Source organism: Coffea eugenioides, chromosome 11, assembly GCF_003713205.1.
Source record: "Coffea eugenioides isolate CCC68of chromosome 11, Ceug_1.0, whole genome shotgun sequence".
NCBI classification, from domain to species: domain Eukaryota; kingdom Viridiplantae; phylum Streptophyta; class Magnoliopsida; order Gentianales; family Rubiaceae; genus Coffea; species Coffea eugenioides.
In genome coordinates, this window is record NC_040045.1 from 4,576,223 (window position 1) to 4,599,329 (window position 23,107).

General features: G+C 35.9%; 2 protein-coding genes across 6 annotated transcripts; both read right to left on the reverse strand.

The window, feature by feature from the left end:
• Nucleotides 1-4,017: 4,017 nt before the first annotated feature.
• Nucleotides 4,018-12,811, reverse strand: LOC113751542 (probable tocopherol O-methyltransferase, chloroplastic). Of its 5 annotated transcripts, none has more exons than XM_027295585.1 (9): nucleotides 12,681-12,811; nucleotides 12,507-12,573; nucleotides 9,569-9,669; nucleotides 8,550-8,819; nucleotides 5,844-6,013; nucleotides 5,066-5,170; nucleotides 4,748-4,951; nucleotides 4,482-4,584; nucleotides 4,018-4,377 (listed from the first exon to the last, which is right to left on the reverse strand). In XM_027295585.1, exons 1-9 carry the CDS (start codon nucleotides 12,730-12,732, stop codon nucleotides 4,274-4,276), a joined length of 1,176 nt encoding a protein of 391 aa, XP_027151386.1. In that variant the 5' UTR covers nucleotides 12,733-12,811; the 3' UTR covers nucleotides 4,018-4,273. The 5 variants fall into 5 exon arrangements, with proteins under 5 accessions (XP_027151386.1, XP_027151389.1, XP_027151388.1 ...); XM_027295588.1 differs by lacking the exon at nucleotides 12,507-12,573 and adding an exon at nucleotides 9,283-9,343 and having other exon boundaries at nucleotides 12,681-12,779; XM_027295587.1 differs by lacking the exon at nucleotides 12,507-12,573 and having other exon boundaries at nucleotides 12,681-12,778.
• A 2,380-nt stretch (nucleotides 12,812-15,191) lies between these two features.
• LOC113754484 (protein FAR1-RELATED SEQUENCE 9) lies at nucleotides 15,192-22,031 on the reverse strand. Its single transcript, XM_027298922.1, has 3 exons — nucleotides 21,859-22,031; nucleotides 17,754-19,609; nucleotides 15,192-15,679 (listed from the first exon to the last, which is right to left on the reverse strand). Exons 2-3 carry the CDS (start codon nucleotides 19,314-19,316, stop codon nucleotides 15,512-15,514), a joined length of 1,731 nt encoding a protein of 576 aa, XP_027154723.1. The 5' UTR covers nucleotides 19,317-19,609; nucleotides 21,859-22,031; the 3' UTR covers nucleotides 15,192-15,511.
• Nucleotides 22,032-23,107: the final 1,076 nt, after the last annotated feature.

Here is a 23,107-nt window from a genome sequence, read left to right on the forward strand (position 1 = left end):
GTGAGGGGTGGGGGCCATATTGTGGTAGTATTTGTATTTTTTTTTTTTGACAAATTGGATTGGATAATTGAAATTATTGGCCACCAACATTTGTGAATATTGAGAGTTTTTCAATTACTTTGTGACAATTTTTATTCTGGAGTTCTTTTCTAGGGATCATGGCTAGTACACATATACTTACTTGGTATTTTTATTTTGGATTATTATCACTTTATCCTCTTAATGTTACTTTTTAGTTTTTAGTCACTTTACCTCCAAAACTAGCGGTCAAACTTCACGAAATTTGTTAATTAAAATGAAAAGACATATTTAGCCCTTAAAATTATTATTAATTTACCCCATAACTATAACATCATTATCAATTTACCACTTATAGTTATTTTTTAGACAATTTATCCCACCATTAAACCAAAGAAGCAACTTAAAGAATTTTGAAAAAAAAAGTACCCTCATTTTTATATAATAAAAATAATAAGAAATTTAGAGTGACTCTTCTCCTTTTTAGCACTCCTGTCAAGAAAAAAATAGAAACATGGAGAGGGGGAGGGGGAGAGGGAGAGAAAAAGAGCTCAATTCTTTTTTTAAAAAAATAGAAATAAGAAAGAATTAAATACTTTTATTATTTTAAAATTATTTCACTTTTTTGTTTACCATTAAATTTCAATCTTAATCCCGACAATTTTAAAGTAATACAATAATGTTAGACTTTTCTTTATTTTCTTTTTTTGCAAAATCTAATTTTCTGTCTTCTTCTTTCCTATCTCTTTTTTTTTCTAGCATTAATAAGTGTGAAATTTTTTTTGAGAAAATCCTTTTATTTATATGTTTTTGGATCCCTTAAAGTGAAAAAAAGGAAAAATAACCGTTTCAACTTTTTATTTTAAATTATGTATAAAAAGGGTAAATATATTTAAAAAATTTTGACCATACTAGTTAGATTAAAGATGAGATAAAATGCTTAAAAAATAATGCTAGAAATTAAAGCGATTGTATCACTATAATTTCAAGGGATAAAGTGATAATAACAATATGATAATGCTATAGAATAAAGGGATATTTTTGTCCAAAATTTCTTAACATGTTGAGTTGAGTTACTTATAGGGGTGAAGTGACTAAAAGACACGTTAAGGGGTAAACTGATAGTAGTGATATAATTTAAGGGGGTAAAGTGATAATAACCCTTTTATTTTTTATGAAATAATTTACTTAATCCCAAGATGCCGCGAATTTCTAGGAATATTGTCAAAATTGAAAAAGTTTAAAAAATTGGTGTTGTGTAGGGAGTGTTGCTGGATAAGAGGTCATCGCTAGGGATATAAGCGAGCCGAGTCATAATCGAGTAGCTCGCGAGTAGCTCGGTCAACGGCTTGGCTTCAACTCGGGTTGACCGAGTTCGAGCCGAGTCTCGAACTACTCGATTGTTATTCGAGTCGAGTTTCGAGCCAATATTTTGAGGCTCGAGACTTGTCGAGCTACTCTTCGAGTCAGGGGTATTTAAATAATATATATGTATTATAATTATAAAATGACCATTATGGGTATAAGTTTTACGGAATTTACAATAAACTCTTCTTTATAATAAAATTTCATAATGGCAAAAAAGTAATAACATAATTGTAAAAAGACCTAAAAAGAAAAAGTGTCTAAAAAAGGGAAGATTGGTCGAGTCGAGTTGAGTCAAAAAGTTTGATTAGGCTCGACTTGATAAGGCTTGACTAAAGGTCGAGCCTTATCGAGTCGAGTCTCGAGTTTAAAGCGAGTTCCTCGAATTAAGTTTTGAGTATTGATTTTTTGTACTCGGTCGAGCTCGAGTCAAGCTCGAACCTAGATATATATGAGTCGAGTCGAACTTGAGTATAGCAATATTCGAGCTTGACTTGACTCGATTACATCCCTAGTCACCGCAATTGAGATGTGATGCTACTAATAAAAAGACTTTTAATTTTCATTTTTTTTTGTTTCATTTTTTTTTTAAAAATAAAAAAACGCTTCGCGCTCATCGCGAAGGAATTTTAAATCAAAGGTTTTGTCTTTATTTGTCGCCGCTCATCGATACATTCTTGTTTTTTTCTTTTTCCGAAGCGTTCTCCCTAATACATGTACTAAAAGGCAGCGCGACCATATTTGCCCATGTCCATTATTGATACGTAGTCATGTACTAGAACTATAGGGCATTAATTGTGCACGAGTGCTGAATCCATGCATGCTGTGACATGCAAATACATGTAAAAGGGGAATAGGTTTGTCCAACTATATAAAAAGGAATTTTTCTTTATAAGATTTAACAACTTGATAGTTATGGTAGTGAATAAGGAGAGACATTTCTTTTTCTTTTTTGTTTCCAAAGATAATATTAAATGCTTTTCTTTTTCTTCTAACAAAATTATTAAATAAACTAACCTTATCAATGATATATCGTTTCTTTATAAAATTTCTTTCCAATCCATCCCTCAAATTATAATATTGCTTTCCTGAATCGTCGTCTTAATCGATCAGCTATCCTCGAAAATCTAGGAGAAATATAAGATGAAAGAAGAAGATAAGGACCACTAGAAAGAGAAAAATCTAAGAAAAATTTGTGAAAACGATGAAGAAGAAAATGAGAACCACACCAGAAAGAAAAAGAAAGAGAAAGGTCGTGAAGGAAGTGGGTTTTCTCAAGTGAATATATAGAGAAGAGAGAAAAGTTGAGCTTGTCCGTGAAGATGAGGCAGAATAGTTATTGTCGGCAAACAAATAATTGTAGTATTGCTTTGATTACAAATTGTTTTTTGACTAAATACTGAACTTTGATTAATTTAGTTTTTAAAAAAATTAGTGCATGGCCGTTAGCATTTTTTATAAAGAAATAATAAGAGCGTTAATAACAACCATTGGATATGTTGGGTAGGCGGTATTGGCGGTGGGAAAACTATTGCCGCAATCGAGATTTGCGGTTTTATTTTAAAAATATTCTTTTTCAGTTAAAAAAATTAATTTTTGCGTAAATCAATCAATAATTGCCTTCTCACTTTAAAAGAAATTATTTTGGCCGACAATCTGCGTTCGTCAATCACATTGTGATCAACGGTGGCAAAAAATAAAAAATTTTGACGCCGCAAATTTGATTTGCGGCGTCAATTAAAAAAAAAAGAATTTGACACCGCAAATCCTGACGCTATGCCGTCAGCTTTTTAAACTATAAAAAAAAAAAAAATGAATGCCTCCTATCCTAATTTGTCCGTATGAGGCAAATAATTTGCGGCCTCAAGTACGAAATGTCAAAAAGCTGACGTTATGCCGTTAGCTTTTTAAACTATAAAAAAAAAATTGAATTGTATTAGCTGTAGTCCTGCCATCCTGTCAAGTCATTGTTAGCCTTGTCAGTGGGCAAGCCTTTCGCCGCTCATCTTGGAGAAAAAAAAATCTGAGAAATTATACAAAACTACAGCAACCAAAAATAAATACAAATTAATTCTACTTTTATTGATAGCCGCTTACCTAAAATGCGGCGACCCTTAAATCAGAACCCCCTCCCAAATACCCCCAATTTTCTAAACTTTTTCAATTTTGACAATATTCTTAGAAATTTGCCCAAGATGTCTCATATCAAGGTTTTGGTATGGTGAGGCATTTTTCTTATAGTAGTTGAAGTTTTGGTATGGTGGAATGGAAGGAAGCGTTTTATCTTTTACTAATTCAGTCTTATTCCAAATCCCCGAGTTTTATTTATGTTTCCCAATAATGAAAGTATTAGTCCCAATAATGAAGCCCTTTTACAATGAAAAGTGAAAACCAATTTCATCTTTTGAAATTGCCAGATATTCCAAGCTTTGGAGTTGTGCTTCTTCTTCTAGTTCTAGATATAAAAAAATAAAAAAATAAAAGAGAGAGAGAGAGAGAGAGAGAGAGAAGAAGGGTAGCAAATAAAGTTTCAGTCTATTTCAGGTCATATTCATGTCATCTTGTTTCAACTATTGCCTTGAGCGTTAACATATTTGGCAACTATATATATATCTTCCTTGTAGAATCCAGAAGTTTCAAGTTTATAGCTTTTCTCTTTCAGCAAACTTCCATCAGGGCCAAAGCAATTTGCATGAACATATAGGAATTTCCACCGTACATCCAAAATCTTCATCAAGTGAACTAAATATAGTTGGATGAACATCACAAAATATTTCATACACAACAGGCTGAATGAGCAGTCAAACAGACATAGCATGCTCTCACATCAATGACATCATTGGAAATGAGAAATCCTACGAATCACAGACAAACTGGATGGCTTTCTTGTTTATTCTGGCTTCCGACATGTTATAATTGCGAATTTAATCAAACCTTTCTTATATCCTTTCATCATTAATGGCATAACCATTGCTCCTTTTATGGTCTTCCATCCTGTTGAATGAATAGGAAATGGAAACACAAGGAAAAGAATCCGATTATTTCACCAGAAATATCAGGAATTTGCAACTTCTGCTAAAAAATGAAGCTTGTCTTACCACTCAGTATCAGTGATGTTATCCCCTTCCATGTCAATGCCGATCTTATTACTGCTGGCCAAAATGGTGCAACATATTCAGACCAATCTGCAGCCTTGATATCCTGACATTTCAGTCTCAAATTAGTTTCGCTTTCACCGAGAAACCAATGCAGTGAATATCTATCTAGCCCCGATCTCCATGTCCGGCAGCTATATGCCCTAGAGGATGAGACCTCTATAACGGTGTAATCCAACATGGCATGTTGCGGATGGTTAAGTTATTACCTGAAGAGAGAGGGACTGCAACAACTTCACATAATCATCTGTGGAACACCATGTTGGAAGATAATATGCATCACATATCTTGTCTAGCAGCTTTTTCTCATCTGGATTTAGTGACTGTTCAGAGGAGGAAAGATTCCTATGGCACCATGTAACAATGATTATCCTTGCACCAGGGGCCGCAACCCGAGCTAACTCGTTAACAAACTACAAGTTCAAAAATAAAGAAAAGGATAACATGAAAATACAAAATAAATATACAGTAACGGGTACAAAGAAAATAATTAAAGCCAACATAAGTGCAAAATAAAATTCTCAAACCTTTGCCTTCTCTGGCATGTGTTCCCCACTCTCCATAGACCACACCAAATCAAATTTCCCATCTGGAAATGGTTGATTTAAGGCATCTGCAACTTCAAAGGAAACCTGCTGTGGTTCAGTGGTTATGGAACAAAGAAAGAAATAGTGATACATCTCGTGGTTTTGATTTTCTCATCTCCTTTTTATTTCAAGTGTGTGGAAGGGGTGGCTTCCTGGGCTGTGGTGTTCCACAGGAAAATGAACCCCATTTCTATTTCTTTCACTAAGATCCTTCTAAGGCGACAAGTCTATGTAATTATTCTCTGCTGGGATGTGTAATGACTGTGCTTCAGGTTTTGAAGGTACACGAGGTACTTTTGCTGGCAGTAGTTATCTTATCATGTCAAAGGTGGCAGGAAAAGGATCTGCAACTTTTCTCCTTTCAATATTCAATACCTATTTTGGCAATGTTCAAGAAGGTGAAAGCGCACAGAGGAACAATTTCACCAAGTTGTGGCAAAGCCTATACAACTGGTAATCAGATTATCAAACTGCACTTTTAGATGCAACATCATCTCTTTTCTTTTTCACAATACCATCCTAATTTTTTAACTGAATTATGGCCAAATTTTTAGCCACATTGTAATATCAGGAGATAAACAAATGGATCAGAAAAGTACTGCTAGCATATTCTACACAAAAGTTTTGTGAAAATTGGTTCACTAAGGACCCACTGCAAATTACTTTTGTATGGTTATGACTTACTTTAAAATGCGTAACAAGGACATTCATTTCATACCTTGTTTTCTAGTCCTTGTGCAGCAGCAAGAGCTTGAGCTCTTTCCGCTTGCACAGGGCTTAGGGTGATACCCGTACATTCAGTACCATATTTCCTTGCTAGGTACTGAGAACTGCCACCTATACCACATCCAACATCAACAATGCTTTTTGGTTTCTTCATTGGATCCTCTAGAAATTGATGACAAAAAAGTAGTGCATGTCAACTCCCAAATAAAAGAAAAACAACATAAAACAGCTCATGTTGGAGAGGAGAACATGATGAGGGGACATTTGGGAAACAAGCTTCATTCTGGAGCAGTGAAATACTGATGCAGATCTAATCAGAAAAGGAAATGGACAACAAATCTTGTTATAGATGTGATGGACTAAGTAAAAGAAGTGCAGAAATTTGCAAGAGATCTCTATTATTGAACACAAATGAAGAGTGTGCACTGTTAAAACAAGAAAGGCATAGAATGACAAACAAATTTGAGCTGAGACGGATTTATTTTGCATTTTAATCCTTCATTTCCTCCTTTATTTTTTCCCTTTTTGGTTCCCTGTTCCTTGTTTTTGTTCATTACACATATCACTTAAAAGAGAACTCCAATAAAAATCAACAGCAAAGTGACTGCTGTTAGTCAACAGAAACACCGCAAAAGTAGTAAACCAAGAAGGCTCTATATGCTGCAGATATCCAGTTTGCCACTTTTTATTTACGTCTTTCAATAGGATAATGCTTGATTTCTATCATTAATTTACTTCATATCATTAGCAAGTCTGCAAGTGAATCATCTACAACGCAATGAGTGTGTGCTTGGTGTAGCAGACACTAATAATTTGTTAGAAATCCATTTCCAAGTTACCCCTGGCCATCATAATGGTCTGTGAAAATTCCTGGAATTAAAAATTGTACCACATCATATTTCTTTCTTTCTTTCTTTCTTTTTCCATGAAAACCATAATAGATTAATGTGAATAACTTTAAAAGACCTTTTGGGTTCTCTTGCAACACAAGTCTCTGGAAAAGCATTGTAACAGATTTACCTCTAAGTGTCATGATATATTAGAACTGAATATATATTTCTTTTGAACTTCAACATTGTCTTTATTTGCAAGGACAATAGCAAATTTTCAATTTTCTAACCACCATTAGGGCTTTAAAATCACATAGTTAGTTTAATTACTTGGCAGAAAATAGTATGTAACAGCACAGACAATCTAAAATTCATCAGGTTGGCAAATGTTTCTAAGGAGTCATCATCCTAGTGGTGGCAGATTTGCATCTGTACTTTCAAGTAATCTAGTCTTCTGATTTAATGAGTTTGGAGACTATTATGATTGAATTTCAAAAAAATGACATTACTGAACTTCGTTGTGGATTCAAGCGCAATATTACTAGTTCTTTCTGTGCACTCTTTATTCATTTACCTTCCTTTTTTCTGGTGGGTCGCAGGGTAGTGATTTATATATATATATATATATATATATATGTGTTATGAACTATAAATCAGTCTAATCTCATAAGTTACTTGTACAAGTGTATTTTCGGTCTCCTGTCCTCCTATCATCTGCAAAATAGCCCATTCAGTGGGAATACACTTTCCAGAAAGATTCTGCTTTTACTTTACATAAATTAGTGTGTTCTTTTAAATGTGTTTGAGCTTTAAACTCTTCAGGTATTTCGTGTTATGTGGCTTTCAAAGTGCTTCATTATGCAATAGGACAAACCTTGACCTTTTTTCTAAAATGTAATGGCTGTAATGCCGTTCAATTAAACTCAAATATCTCAACCTGATACCCTTGGACTGGCTGTACGCATTCATATAAATGTAGGATTCATCCAAGAGTAACTCAAATCCCTACTTACCTTTCCATTAGAGTCAATGACATGAATTCTCAACTCTTCACCATTCTTATTCCGCACCTGTTGATCTTTGTTTTGGAAAGACTTTTGCTTGTCATTCCCAACTAATTGACTATGCTTTCAGAAGTTTAGCTTAGGGTTAGCAGTGATTGCTCCATTCCAGCTTTTTCACTCGTTTTCATTGTTGAAAAAACTTCACGTCTGCTTACTAGCTTAAATTCTAATCTTTAAAATGGCCTATCCCCCTTCCAATAAATCAATTGAAAATTTTCAAATTTATAAGTCTATCTCTCAGTTCCCTCAATTACAAGTGTTGCATTTTATCACTTGGGTGGATTTTATTAGTTCAACTCAAAGTCATGCTTCTAGTGCGTCCTCCGACGGTTGCAATTATTAACTAACCACTCTTACCACCAAAATATTTATTGTTAATTTTTCTTGAATTTAATGAAATCTCAACCTTCATTACAAAGTAGACTCGTTAGTAATGCATGTGACAAGTAAGAGACATCTTTTTATAAAGTTCGTGTGAAAACTATCAATGTAATGTTTATGTGATCCCAATACTAGGAAACTCGAAAGGTTTGAAATCTGATCCACACAGGTCTCTCGAAGCTTAAATAAACAAAAGTGTTTGGCAGTGATCTTGTTCAACTGCATATAGAAGCACCACAATATTACTGATGGAAGAAAATAAAATCATATTAAATGCCTAGAAAACGATATTAGCATATTCGCTGACAATTAAGAAAAAATTAAATGCAACAGGGAATTAAGAAAAGTGTAACTAGTACAACATATATATAAATATCCACAATGAGACAGGCACATTTAAGAAGACAGAGAGGACACAGTTACCTGGAACTGAGGCAAATTTAAGGGCCTCCTCAATCATCCGAACCTGAGCAGCACGATGATCAGATAGGGAGACGGTGGAGTTAGGGTCATAGAACCCATGATGCATATGGTCTCCCCAGATGTCCTCCCATATTCCCGATGACTCGTCATAGAACTCTGCAATTCCTCTTTTCAGCTTTTCTACATTTGTCTTTGTTTCTAAATCCACATCCACCCCACCTAATGATGCCTGTCTAACTGCCATCTCTTTCTTGTTTAGAATTCGAGCCCCTGGAGTTGATGATGATGAGAACAATTCTAAGTTGAAATGGTTGGCATCTTAGTCATAGACAAGTAACTTATGATCTATAAGGAGTCATAACCTTATCAATAACACACAGAAAGAGAACAATTTTCTGCAGAACTACTTAACAGCGCAATGCAAATTGATGAGGAAGTTAATTTGAGCTCTACTCGTCAAGTATTAACATGTTTCTTGAAAGTCCTTCATCTCTAGCTTGCAATTCATAATAATTTTCCTTCCACAAGACAAATTTAGTCAACAAATGACTTTTCCTGGATTAAAAAGCTGACTGAAAATGAATTTGGATGCTATTAAATTCCACGGGTAATCAATCTATCACAAGGGTCATAAAATTCACTATTGGTTTAGTGATATCACTAAGAGCAATATCAAGAATAAGGAAATAAGAAGCAGAATATACCCCCACTTAATCCTGCTAGAAGCTCATACCTGACACTTCCTAAAAAAATTAACTCAGGAATTCACATAGAAAGTGAAATCCACACCATACCTGAAAGGAAGCATGAAAGATCCTGTAAAATATAACTTATGCTTAAGGAAATCCAGTTGTTGCTCATCTATGTTGTAAAATTAAATGCGTCTACTTGTAGTAAACCAAAATTCATCCAAGGGGCTATGTGTTTTATTTCAAGAAACAGATACTGTTCTCCTTGCCATCGGGGAGAAGAAAGTCCGACAAGGTGAAAAAACCAAATCTGGGGAGAAGAAAGGGCACCTTGAACGGAGGTAGTGAAACGATCCCGTGGCAATGGACAGCCAGTGAAAAGTGTGATGTGCTTCCTTGTTAGTCCACCTAATACATTTGAAGCTGCAAAACTGTATAGTGTGACCCAAAATCAAGTTGTTGTTGTATTTCCTTGCAAGAACACATGTTCACATGCATAGCATAGATATGCTACTGTCAGAATAGTGATAGACACATGAGGTCGTGGAAGATGAAGTAAGCAAACGTGAGCCACGTGTTTAACCACCGAAACAACAGCCACCATCTTTTGTCCGACTAAAATCATAAGTTTTGCAATTCAGGGCTTTTTTCTATTAAATGTGAAACTTTTATTGATAAGACCAAGAAAATTACACTTCAGGGTATACACAAACTAACAGCCAAGTCAGCATCTCTTAGCAGAACTGATTTGGAGATATGCCTTACTCCATTGCAAGTTTGCAATTTTCTCTATTACTTGGAAAATTTCCCCAGGACTATACAACACATTTTACCGCATAGTAATAGTTTGCATTAGGCCTAAAGGTGGCACCTGCTTTGTTTGAAACAACTTGTCATTCCTGGCCCACCACAGTTCATAAACGGTGACAGCAAGGACCAGTCTTCTGAGTAGAATCCCAAAGCATTCGCTTTCCAGTGTTTGGTCAACCATCTAATCTCTTCTTTCCCAACTATAATTCCCCCTATATTATTGTAGCTAAAATTCTCTGTCTTCTTTTTGTTAGGAGAATATAAGTATTCTTGTAAATAATAAATTAGTAAGAATATTTTTGTAAATAGTTTTTAGATTTTTACTCCTATAAATACTAGTTGGTCACTCATAATACAATGACTAGATATTTTCCCTCCAAGATACCTGTCCTCATGGTATCAGAGCTAAAGTCCTAGAATTAGGGTTAAACATCTAGCAAGAGTCTTGTTCACGCGATACTGTTCATCGCGTACTGTTCACGTGATTATTCAAAAATACTGTTCACAGATACTGTTCATTCGTACTGTTCAAAATACTGTTCACGATAGAACTATTCATCGTGACTGTTCACGAGCACTGTTCATCTCGAGTTTTGACCCTTTTTTTGGTTTGAAGTATTATTCGCTATGGCTGAAAGTTTTGCTCATGCGGTTACCACTGACCAAGTTGAATCAAGTTCTTCAACACATGGGTCCCAGAAGACTTTTACTATATCCGAGAAAGATTATGTTAAATTCCTACAGTACAAGTTACAAATCACGCATCTCTTTCCTCTGCTTCTTTAGCACAAAAAGGTAATGACTCATGGATTATTGACTTCGGGGCTACTGATCATATGTCAGGTATCTCTAAAAATTTTGATATTTTTCAAGAGTCTGCTTCCTTTTCTCATGTTACTTTAGCTGATGGATCTACCACTAAAGTTAAAGGACTAGGCACTGTAGAAGTTAACCCATCTCTTCCGCTGTCTTCTGTTCTTTACGTACCCAATTTGCCCTTTAATCTAATGTCTGTTAGTAACCTCACTAAATCTCTACAGTGTTCAGTTACTTTTTCTCCTGATTTTGTTATCATTCAGGATTTGAAGACAAAGAGGACGATTGGTGGAGGGCATGAGCATAATGGTCTTTATTTTCTCAACTTCAATGGTCCGATTGCATGTCCTGCTGCTACTGTTTCTCCTCTTGAAATTCACTGTCGTTTGGGTCATCTGTCTTTACAAAATTTGAAAAAGTGATAACATTGAAACCAATCATAGTCAGAACTGTTGGGTATGGTAAGTGATAACATATCAAAATTGATTTCACATTTCTACAGGTGGGATAGAGAATGCTTAACCCATCCAGACTGATGTCATCTAGACTAAAACCTATAAATTCTGTAACCAAGGAAACAATTAGCCATCTTCCAGGTTCAGTATAGTTAATTAACCTTCACTTTACTTTCCCCCACCCCCTCCCCCCCAACCTATGAATTTGATAAGTCATGCATGAAAAGTAGCAGCAATCACTAGAGGTATTAAACAGTCAAGTGCAGGATCTATTATTGCATTGATAAATATCCAAACTATTGATTTCCAAATTCTTTGATGGCCATTCAAATGAAAATAGCCTATTGAAGTGCAAAATAATCTTCCTATCAAACCAATATAAGGTAAATACACATTATTTACTCGGGCAGCATTTAATAACAGTTCACCAGATCACTAATGTTAGCCTTCCACACTTCCAGCGCATCCATTATACCAGTCCATTCACTGACCATCTCACTTTTTAGTTCTGAGTGGGTGAATTCAATCAAACTTTTAGCAAGAAATTTATAACATGAAGACAAATAAAAGGTACAATTGAGCCCAATGATACAGCCATCAAAGAAAAGACTATTACTTAACCAATTTATCAGGTAACCATCAGAAAGCTTCTCTATCTGTTGCGTTTAAGACCCATGAAACCAAGCAGACTCATTGGAAATACGCGCGTGCACACACGCGCACACGCACACACACATATATATACGCGCGCGCGCGTGGAGCAAATCCGCCATCAATGCCTCAAGGATCGACATTCTTAACATGCATTCATCGACCCATGCTTTTTTGATAGTATTGATGTTACTTGTCATGCTGAATTTCTCTAACGATAACTTCAATTTTGTTAATGCAGGCTTGCGATTCTTGGATACAGATGGACCTTATCCATACACATATAGTATATCCCAATATGAAGCTGGCGAAATTGCACACACCCCAGACAAATTAAAACGATATATAGTTTCTCATTTAATTCAGACGAGAACAAGCTCAAATTAACTGTTCGGATTCCAAAAATTTAATGTTCATATGGGAAAGCTAGAATTAATTGACGGTAAACAAGAAAAACCCATAAAGAAGACTATATGTAACCAAACGAAAAGAGCAAACTTGAACAAGTTGAGAGATTGAAAAAGCATCAGATGAACCTTGAAACACTCCAGAAAGAAGAATGTATACAACCAATTATCATCCCTTGAGAAGCTTCTCCAGATGCTTGGAGACCGGATTCGTATTAGTATTATCTACTCTCTCGAAGAAGAAGAAGAATTGAATATGAACTGAAAAGGAAGGAAGGAAGGAAGGAAAGAATAATGACTAACCTGTATGAATGAATCGAGTGGTGAGTTGTTTTGTAGATAAGATTTGAAGCATAGATCCGAAGAAGCAGAATAGAATATCCGAACAAACAAAAAAGAAGAGAGCAGCCTTTTGCTGGCTCTTATAAATATGACGCTGCCGCTCCCGTCACCAGAAAAATAGTACTACTACTAGCATGGGCACCGTACTTGGATAGACTTAATCCGCAGTTTACGGGGGCATGCAGACTCTTTCATTTGACACTCGAATAAAACCAACTCTTTGATGAGTGGGATATGGTTAGGGGTGTAATTGAGCTCTACTCTCTAGCCAAAAGAAAAAAACTCAAGTCAAGTTGGATCACAATTTTATTTTGCATTAATCGATTTCGAATTCGAATTTGTGCTTATCAAGCCTAATCGAGTTTATTTTGAACTCAATCGAGTCTAATCAAATTTGAGAAATATAAATTTATATTTTATATTATTTTAAACAAGGGATCAAATAGATATTTCACACGAATAAATAAAAAATTAAAATAAAAATGTATATATATATATATACCTTCATCATTGTTGTTCGGATGAAAACAACTTTCTGGGTTGCAATCACATCTCCATAAAAATATAAATTACACATTTTTCCTATTTCTAGTTAAAATATCATGGAAAAAGTAGTAAGTGGTGAAAGGCAAAAAAAAAAAAAAAAAAAAGGTGTAAATTTATCTTTCAAAAAGTACCCAAAAAAAAAACTTCTTTTTTTTCTTTTTCTTTTTCCATTGCAAAGAGTGCTGGTTTAGTTTTAGGTTTTATACATTGCAGCATAATATATTTTCAAAATATTTTTTTTAAATTGTCTTAAATAATGTAAGATCCTACTACATTTGTACTTTTATTTTAAGAGAATCACTCAAGAGTGATTCCCACTTATCTTCCTTGATGATTCGAACCCGTGACCTTTGATGACTCGAACCCGTGATCTATCAATTACAGGTGAAGCGTCTTACCAACGACTACTAGACTGCACCACATAAGCACTTACCACTCAGCAACGCAGAAAATCAATCACCATTTACGTACCATGCAAGCACTTACCATTAATCAACCATACACTTTTGAATACTCTTTCTTTCGAGTTTTGATACTAATTGGCATAAGCTCCTCATAAGCGCTTAAGAATTTGCCATAATTCAATATGTAGTTTCCCATTACTAATTCAACATTATAAAGGAATGACTTATTGATATTGTGTGTATTTACCAACAATGACAATAGTATAAATGGAAAATAATGCATCACAAATTTCGTGGTTCTTTACGAGGATACATTTTTAGTCTAAAATTCATGATTGTCATTTCAGTGAAAATGTGTATTCTCACTAAAAGTCTACAACAAGCCAAAGAGGAGAGTAGCCCCTTTGAATTGTAGTAGTCCTTGCTAGGCTCAAAGGTAAAAGACAGGAATTAATCCAACCACCATTTGTAGATTTCAGAAACACAAAACGAAAGAACCAAGCCCATCAGCGCCAACATTGAAGCACCAAGGCGCCACCACTTTCCTGCTCCTTGCAGACCGACGCAGCCTTCATGAACGTCGAAGATTCAATGGTGACTACCTCAAAAAATGATCTTTGTTCACCAAGAAGAAAACATGCCAGCTACCACCAGCCATGTACGGTTGGAGTTGCCCGGACAACCATTGCGTTAAAATTGCTGCAATAACAGTGCCAAATTTCAAGGATGATGCACCTATAATTGTCATTTCATTGCAAAAAATGTGGCATTTGGGCTCAGGCAAGCACCTCTATGGTCTACACAATCCTTTTGGCCGCGATGTCATGCCAGAAGTGTTGTTTAGACTAGAACACCTTTTCTCCAAAATACTCCTTTGGAAAGTTCTTGTATCAGGTAATCCACGACTGCTTTGGAAAGTTCTTGCACAAATATAGTCAGCAGATGCACCAGCAAAATTCATGAATACACGATGTGAGTTGTAACAGCTTCTACTTTCTCTGCTTGGGCTTCCAGCAATCTGCTCAACTTTTTCTTCCTCTTCTACAGAAATAACTTCAACACAAATATAGTCAGCAGATGCACCAGCAACATTCATGAATACACGATGTGAGTTGTCACAGCTTCTACTTTCTCTGCTTGGGCTTCCAGCAATCTGCTCAACTTCTTCTCCCTCTTCCACAGAAATAACTTCAACACAAATATAGTCAGCAGATGCACCAAAAGATCCAAGGGGACTTCGGTGGCCAGGGAAATTACAATCTCTATGAAACTGAAGATCTACTTTTGTGAGAAGATTTCATTTAGCAAATGCTTTGCCGTAGAGAGAGTGTAGACAACTTCTCTGGAAACCGTTTGTCTCTTTAATGCGAAGGGAACCTTCAGTTTTCTTAACTTTTGAGGAAGAACAGCCAAGAGAGGCATTCGTCATAATGGATTGAATAAGGCAACTGTGAGGAGAGGTAATCTCTCTCTCCCAATTACTTGTACGTCAAGCATCATCAAACTCAATCTTGCCAAGCTGTAAAATGAATAACCTTCTTAGCTGATTAAAGATCAGCTTTTTGGTCTGCAATCTTCCAATAAATTAGATCTTTCACCTGTAATATATACATTGGCGTAAAAATGATGATTGGCCACCATTTTAATGTCATACACCTAAACATTCAAGATATCGAGAATCCAGCTCTAATATTTAATGTTTTAATGATCACCAAGTTGTACTATCTGCACTATCAAATGTACAACCCAAAAAGAGAATCTCAGAGACAACTATACGAGCAACCTCTCATATAAATTTGCCTTTTCCTCTTATCTATTGAAAGCAAAAGAAGGCCAACATGTTTACTCTTTCAAGCTAAGCCGAGCATTTTGTACTTTAACTGATAGCTTTAGCTTTTGATCTTCCATGTCTCTCAGAACGGCAAGAAGATTTGCACGATAAACTTCACATCGCTGATTTGTGGATTGCAACTCAGCTGCTAGTTCCCTGATTTTCTTCTCCTTCTCAACCTGAAAGCAAAGATGTTATAGTTGCAATTAGACAACAACTTACTAAGCTCTCAATGGCTTCAGAATCCAAGCTAATAATTTAAATGCATAATCAGATTATTTTATCCATTCAGGGGTGAGAATAATCTATTCACGGGCTTTCAATTACATTGATATCAAACCACTGAAAAGTTTGTGGTTTGCAAGAAAATAATAAGCGCATGGTATACCCATTTTCATAGATAATCGAGAGGCTGACTATCATTTTGCGAACAAAATTTCCATAAGAAATAAATGCAACCCTGATACGTACGGTTAACCAATTGAAATGAAGATCTTCTACTTCAGAACTTGCGCTAATGGAGCTGAATATGCCTTCACTGAACAAGTTCAAAAATGACACCACAACGAACTTACCCTTTCATCACCAAATACAATTGGTTAACTTTTTCATGTATCTGAATTCATATAAATCCTTGTAGCAAACATCTTCATCTGACAGGCACTCAAGTTTTTTACAATGACAATTAGTAATCAAGAGGCTTGCCTTAGAATCTCTTTAATTCAAAATTGACATCAATGTGACAATTATTCAATTGCTGAAGCCAATGGCATCCAACTTAGCCACAAAGAAATCTTCTAAAAGGTGTACGAAGTGTCTGATACATCCTCCCAGAATAAGTTGTTCATTTGTAAATACACTAGCACAGCTGACCTGGCACCTAATTGAAGTAAAATTGAGATCTTTAACAATCTTCAATCGATCTTGCCTTAGCTAAAATTCCCCTTGTAACTAAGGCAATTATAACGAAAATTTGCAGCCAAAGCTGAACCACTGGCTGATGGACACTTAATAACAATCTCATATCACCTTCTAGATCAATAACTCATGGTACACCACAATTCATTGATAGTTCTCTTGGCTGGAGACTTAAATTTCAAAAGTCATAATCCTTAACCCGATTAATACACATAGATTTAGTGGCTAAGAAGAATCTTCCACATATACAAGGCTATAACAATACATATGTTCTATATGATTCAATCTTGCAGCAGCTAGTATTGCCATGATGGAATACATCCAAAAAGGCATTGTTCATGGAAGTCACCAATCTAGTCACACAAAAATTGCGTTCACATACTCTGTTTACCAATTAAAACATCAATATCAGTACTTAAATACTCCAGTTACAAAACAAAATGCAAAATGTGAATTCAAGATCCATAAGCTCTAGGTTACATCATCGACTCAGAAAAACAGCAAACTCACATCATTTCCCAAGCCACAACTATACGAGTATACACTTATACCATGTATCTATATGTGCATAAAACTATATACATTCTCTACATTACATGCTTAAATATTGATAAAACATTTTAAAAAGAAAGATTGGAAACTCACATCAAGTGAACAACTCTTCTTCCCCCTGATTTTACTCTCTTTGTCTAACAACAAGGAAACTGGAGGGAGGGAGGGGGAAAGAAGAGGAAGTGTGGGGAGAGATGGCTATTTATAGAGAGGTTTGGGCTATAGGATTAAGACAAATGGCATAACAATCTTTACACTTGTTTAAAACCACCATTAGTTCTCCATGCAGCCCATTGTTTTGAGGAGACATTGTATCTGGTTTCTCTCTATCTCTCTCTCTCTCTTCTTTTTTTTTTTTTTCTCAAAGGTAGATCAGCTTTTAGGGTCTGGGCCATAAGTAAATTATTTAACTTTTGGGCTGCACTTAACATTCTAGTCGCCCCAATAACATAAACCCAACACCTAGGAACAGAATTATATTCTTCATATATTCATTATTCTAGTAAAACAATTCATGGTTTAGAGTAAATTTAGACAAAACATGTAAAGTAATCTTTTTTTTCACAATATAAATACAAGTAACATACTCAAGTTAGAGAAGTGAAGTTAGTGTCACTCAATTTAGGGGGGGCATTGGAGCAGAACCATTTTAAAGTAATAATGAAGGCATTAAACATGACCTTTGTTCTCAAAGCTAGAAGAAAAATGATCAAAATCTTGAAAGAAAAATCCTTTTTGTACAAAAATGAAAAAGAAGATAACAAATAAACTGTATAATCTCACCGAGGAAAGATGTGTACAGGTTTTTGATTGATTATCTTCCCCTGCATGAATCTCATGATTGCATCCATTAGCTTCAAGGCTTCCCTGTGTGGCATCGAACTTTTTCTTCTTTGCAGTAGCAACCTTCTTTCTAGCCTCTTGTAGAGCATTCATCGCCACATTATAAATATAAATGGATTTTGCCCCTTCTTCTACAAACTTAATAGCCTCTTGGCGAAGATTATTGTAACGAGAAGTCAAGGACTCCTGAGAATCGCTTGAAAACTCAGGAATGATTTCATCCCCAACACCTCCAACACCACTCTTGGCATCTCTTGTCCATCGTTTCAAAATATATTGCGAAGGCAGAGTGAGGACATTTTTTGCCCTACACACCGACAATATATGCCTACAAATTATTCCCGAAAATTCGAACATCTGACAGCTACAGTTGGCTTTCATCTCAAGTTCATTGATGCTAACAATATGAGCTTTGTGCTCTTCACCAAATTTGGCCACCCGATATGCTGCGACTGTTCCAGAGTCATCAATTTTAGTAGCAGGATTAGCAAGAGTCTCAACAAGCTCCCCTTGGAATTTCATGAATATTCTCCTTGTGTAGAGATTAGCAGCCTGTTTCTCCATGGGAGAGGGTGTCTTCAGCACGGGGGTTATATTAATAGTATCCAAATCTGCCTTTAATTCTTTTTCATGCCAGCTTGTTATAGCTTTCTGACATTGTTTAATCAATGACTGTATGGTAGTGGATGCATTCACAAAACCGTCAAAAAAAGAGTTTACAGGGCTACTTGCCTCGGCCATGGAAAGGTCCCCAAAGAAGGTGTCTCGCATGTAGACATGCGCCCAGTGATGGCGAGCATTGTAAAGTGACTGAAGCCATTCATTATCCGTCAAAGCACATCTATCTAGAAGTGAGAGCCAACATGACTCAAACTCCTCGATTGTCTCAACTTCATTGATGCACTTCTTAAACTCCATCTCGAACTCGAAGGCAGGGTTTGTTTTTGTTTTTGTTTTTGTTTGACAAACAGAAGCTAGCTTCTCCTGGGTTTCTTTGAATATGCTCCAACTACAAAAACGATGACGTACATTTGGAAGAACATGCTCAACAGCCATCTTGATGAGGGGATCAAGATCAGTGGTGATGGAGACAGGATGGTGTCCAGACATAGCTTGAACCCAATTCTGAAGAAGCCAAATAAAGGAGCTCTGGGACTCGTTGAAGAGCAATGCACAGCCAAACAGAACAGGTTGCGCGTGATGATTGAGGCCGGTGAAGGTAGCAAGTGGTAGTCTATAGCGTTTGGACCTGTAAGAAGTGTCAAGTCTAACAGCGTCCCCAAAATAGATGTAGTTGGCCTTGGAAGCTGCATCAGCCCAAAACACATTATTCACATTCACATTATTTGCATTTGCATTGGAGAGGTCATCAACTCCCTGAATTGCATAAAAGAAACAAGGATTCTCAGCTTGCATTCGCTTCAGATAGTCCAACACATACTGACCCCCGCCGCCGCCGCCAAGGGTCTTGTAGTTTTGCCCTATGTTACGCGGACTCGCCATTCACCGAGGGTCTTGTACGGAAGAATCCGTACCTGTACCTGACCTAATATGGTCAAAACTTCACAGATGTGCTGCAAGATAGCGATGTTGATAAGAGATGGACATGAGAATGAGAGAGTGAAAGAGGAAGAAGGGTGGCTCTGCGGCTGCTAGAGATTTGAATACAAAACTACTCATGACACCTGCCTGCCTGCCTGCCTGCCTGCTGTATTGTGTTTTTGCTCGATTAATACCATACCGGCAGCTTTGATTCTCTTCTATTGGCGCATATGGGATTGTAGCAATGATGGCATCTGAGAGTAAAGAGTGGCTTTTTGTTAATTAAATGGAGAAAGAGGTGCTCTGTTCTGTAAAATGAGGTGACAGCACCCGCACCGCTGAGGCTGAATGAGGGAGGAGGAATATAGGGTTTGACAATGATATTTATTTTGCAACTAAATCCCTGTGTTTTGACTTTAATTATCATTTTCAACAAGTAACTTAATCTCTTTACAATTTTGCACTTTTTTTATATAATGTCAGCCCCTCATACTTGAAAATTTTACCCTTTCTGACCAAGCTTATGGTTCTTTTCAACCTAAGTGTACATTTAAATGAATTTTTTTTATTAAAATACACTTTATATATCATTGTGCATAAATTTTAGAATAATTTATTTCTAAAACCCCCGCACCTGTACCCAAAATCGGACACATATCTCCGGATCCTACAATTTTCAAATATGCGAATCTGACACTTTGACACGCACCCATATCCGACCCCGCAACCGAGTCCATGTAATGTAACATAGGTTTTTCCTGCTGATATTCATTTAATTATCTCTCTAATCTCCAAATTCAACTGCAAAGTGGACAGAGTAAAACTGAGGTATATCACAATGGGTAAAAAGGACTATGTACTAGACAAACCAAGTACTAGAACCAATAAAGCTCTGAATTTTGATGGAAGGAGAACAGTGCCTACTTTTCAAATCAAAAGGAGGCTAAAACAAAATAATCAACAGCAATGCTAAAACCATATCCCAAAGTTTTTCTCACTCAAACTGAAACACTGTGATTATGCATATGTCACGGAAAGCAAGAAGCAAAACTTACTTAAATTTCACAGGCATCAATTTAGATATTTGAAACATACTAGGGTTATGAACAAGGTGGGAGAAAAATTAGGGAGATTTCTCGCTTCCATGGGGAGAGAGAGTTGTTCCTGTTTGTAAAAAAGGGGAATGAGGTGTTTTACAATAACAAGATTGAGTTGGAGGTGTTTCAAGGATCTGTGACAGGTGAGGAGGGAGTAACTAGTCCAGTAGTGTAGGGATGAGGTGCCTCTGTGGTTCAGCAGCGTGCAATCACTTTAGGCTAATTAGAAACCAGATTAAATAAGTGATAGCATGCCATAAATTAAGATCACAACCAAATCATTGAAACGTTCGACCTCCTTTCTTCATATTAACTAGTGTCTCAAAGGATTTCAAAAGAAGAAACTAGGGAAGAAAGTTGTATGACAGATATAGAGAAATCTTTCGTATTAACTAACTCATCGAACCGGCCCCTGTGCTGATGAATATGATAATTCTTTCATCTGAAAAGTAAACATTTATCAGGAATAAGCATCAGAATTTAAAGAATACAGAATCAGGTTCCAGATAGGTAACTTGAAGAGATGCTGGAAGCTGAAACTGCCAACTAATAAGTCACATGCACCTTTTGTCCATCCAAATTGGATACATTCGTTCAGTTGTGACCGTGCAAGAAACAAGCAGAAGAGAAAACAAATTGACGTATATCTCCTTCACAGAATTATCAATGTCTAAAACATCGAACCATCACCTTCTTTGTTTTACAAATACGTAATTCTCTTCAATTCTATTTGATACCATGTCATGTTTCCAAAAAGCACGACTTAACACTAAGTGGCCTATCAAGTCTACACAGAAAACTAGAATAACATTACTTCTCCTTTCCACTTCCTCGCTATACCGTGTACTAAACAAAGAGAAATGCTCCAATATGCCAATGGATCCCCGTTGCACAGGAGAACAAATAACCAAACGCAACTGCCCTCGGAAGTCAGTAGCTTTCCAGTTTATTTTCATAGGATGGAAAAGCAAAAAGCTTTTTTCAGCTTAGGTACACATTACATTTCTAGTAGTTTTATGCTAGGATTAAGAGCAAGTTATATGTCAAAAATTTTTTATTTTTAAAGAACCCTCTAGCTAGTTCCATTTCTTCGCTTAACAATATCGTTCTTTGTGCCTGATGTAATTACAGGTGAAGAAATTTGAGAGAACTAAACAAGCTGGGATTTTCTGTGATTGCATACGGGGAATTGTAGGATCAGTTCTAGGCTATGTAAGCATGTCATGTTGCGTCAAACAAAGGACCTGTTTTCACAGCAGCATTTATTCCCCTTTCATAAAAAGAAAATTAAAACAAAAAAAATGAATAAACAAAAATTCAAAAAAGTCCCAAATTCAGCCATTCAAATCAAAACGCTACTAGAGTTGATGCTTCAATTAAAGATGCAATGGAGAATTGGAACTTACATGAATATTTGCAGGGCGGAGCTCGAAAATGGGTCTTTAGAATTGACAATTAGTACTAGAATTCTGAATGTGGCGCCGAGAGAGAAAGAGGAGTGAGCTGAGCTCCTTGGCTTCTTAAGAGAAAGTGAGCAGAGAGAGACAGACGGACAGAGTAGTGGGAGGAGGAAGGAGGAAGGAGGGTGGTAGTGACTAGTGAGTGCCAATTCTTCAGCCACAGGAGCGGCGGGCCGGAGGTAGGAGGCAGGAGGACTGAGACCGACCGAAAATATTTGGGACAATTTTACATACCTTCCCTGAAGTTTTACATAATTGCAGAATGTTCCCCTTGAGTTTTAAAAATTACACCCACCGACCATATTTTCATTGTTTAATCAACATTGTAGATCCAAATCCAATACCTTTTCTCAAAAATTCTAGAATGCTCTTATGTTACAATTCACAACATCTAAATCACCACTAAGCAAGCGCTTACCTTTGCTCCTTCCACTGCAAATCATTGAATCAACTAAAAATGCCACGTCAAATACCTAAAAGCTTACCTACAATCTCATATCATCACCACTAATATCAATATAATTTAAATCATTACCACTAATACCAATACCCAATATACTCCATTAGCACGGAATTGAAATTCAAAATCAATCAAATTATGTCTTTGTAGGAATATCATCACTAATAATTGTAAATAAAAAATAGAAACACAGTACAGTTATAAATATATTAGGAATATCTTTTTTTCCATAACAACCATAATTGTATAATTTTTATTTAATTCCTCTTAGACTTTCCACCCTTTATTTTTTTAATCATTGCCGCTATTTTCATCTCCATCTAATTTACTAAAAAAATCATCAAGCAATCTATTATTTGACAATTTCAATTTGCTAATACTTGCCAAAAATTGAAAACAAAAATGGGCGCAAAAAAGCTCTTTAATAGTGGAAGACAGAGAATTAAGAATAGACACCAAGATGGGTAAAAATCGGCGATTGTGTGTATGACAGTTTTGTTGGTGACAGTGGTACACATTTAATCGATAAAAATAGATAAATAAATTTGAAAGGAAAAAAAAGATGTATGAGAAAGAAAATAGAGAATTAAATAGAGAAGGCTGGAGTTTGAATCATTGCCTTCAACAATTTACAGTTTCATCTATTTTAAATATATATATATATATATAATATGTTTTACCTGTTATACAATAACAATTCCTTCCTCATGTTCTGCTATTTCCAAGTTTCCTATC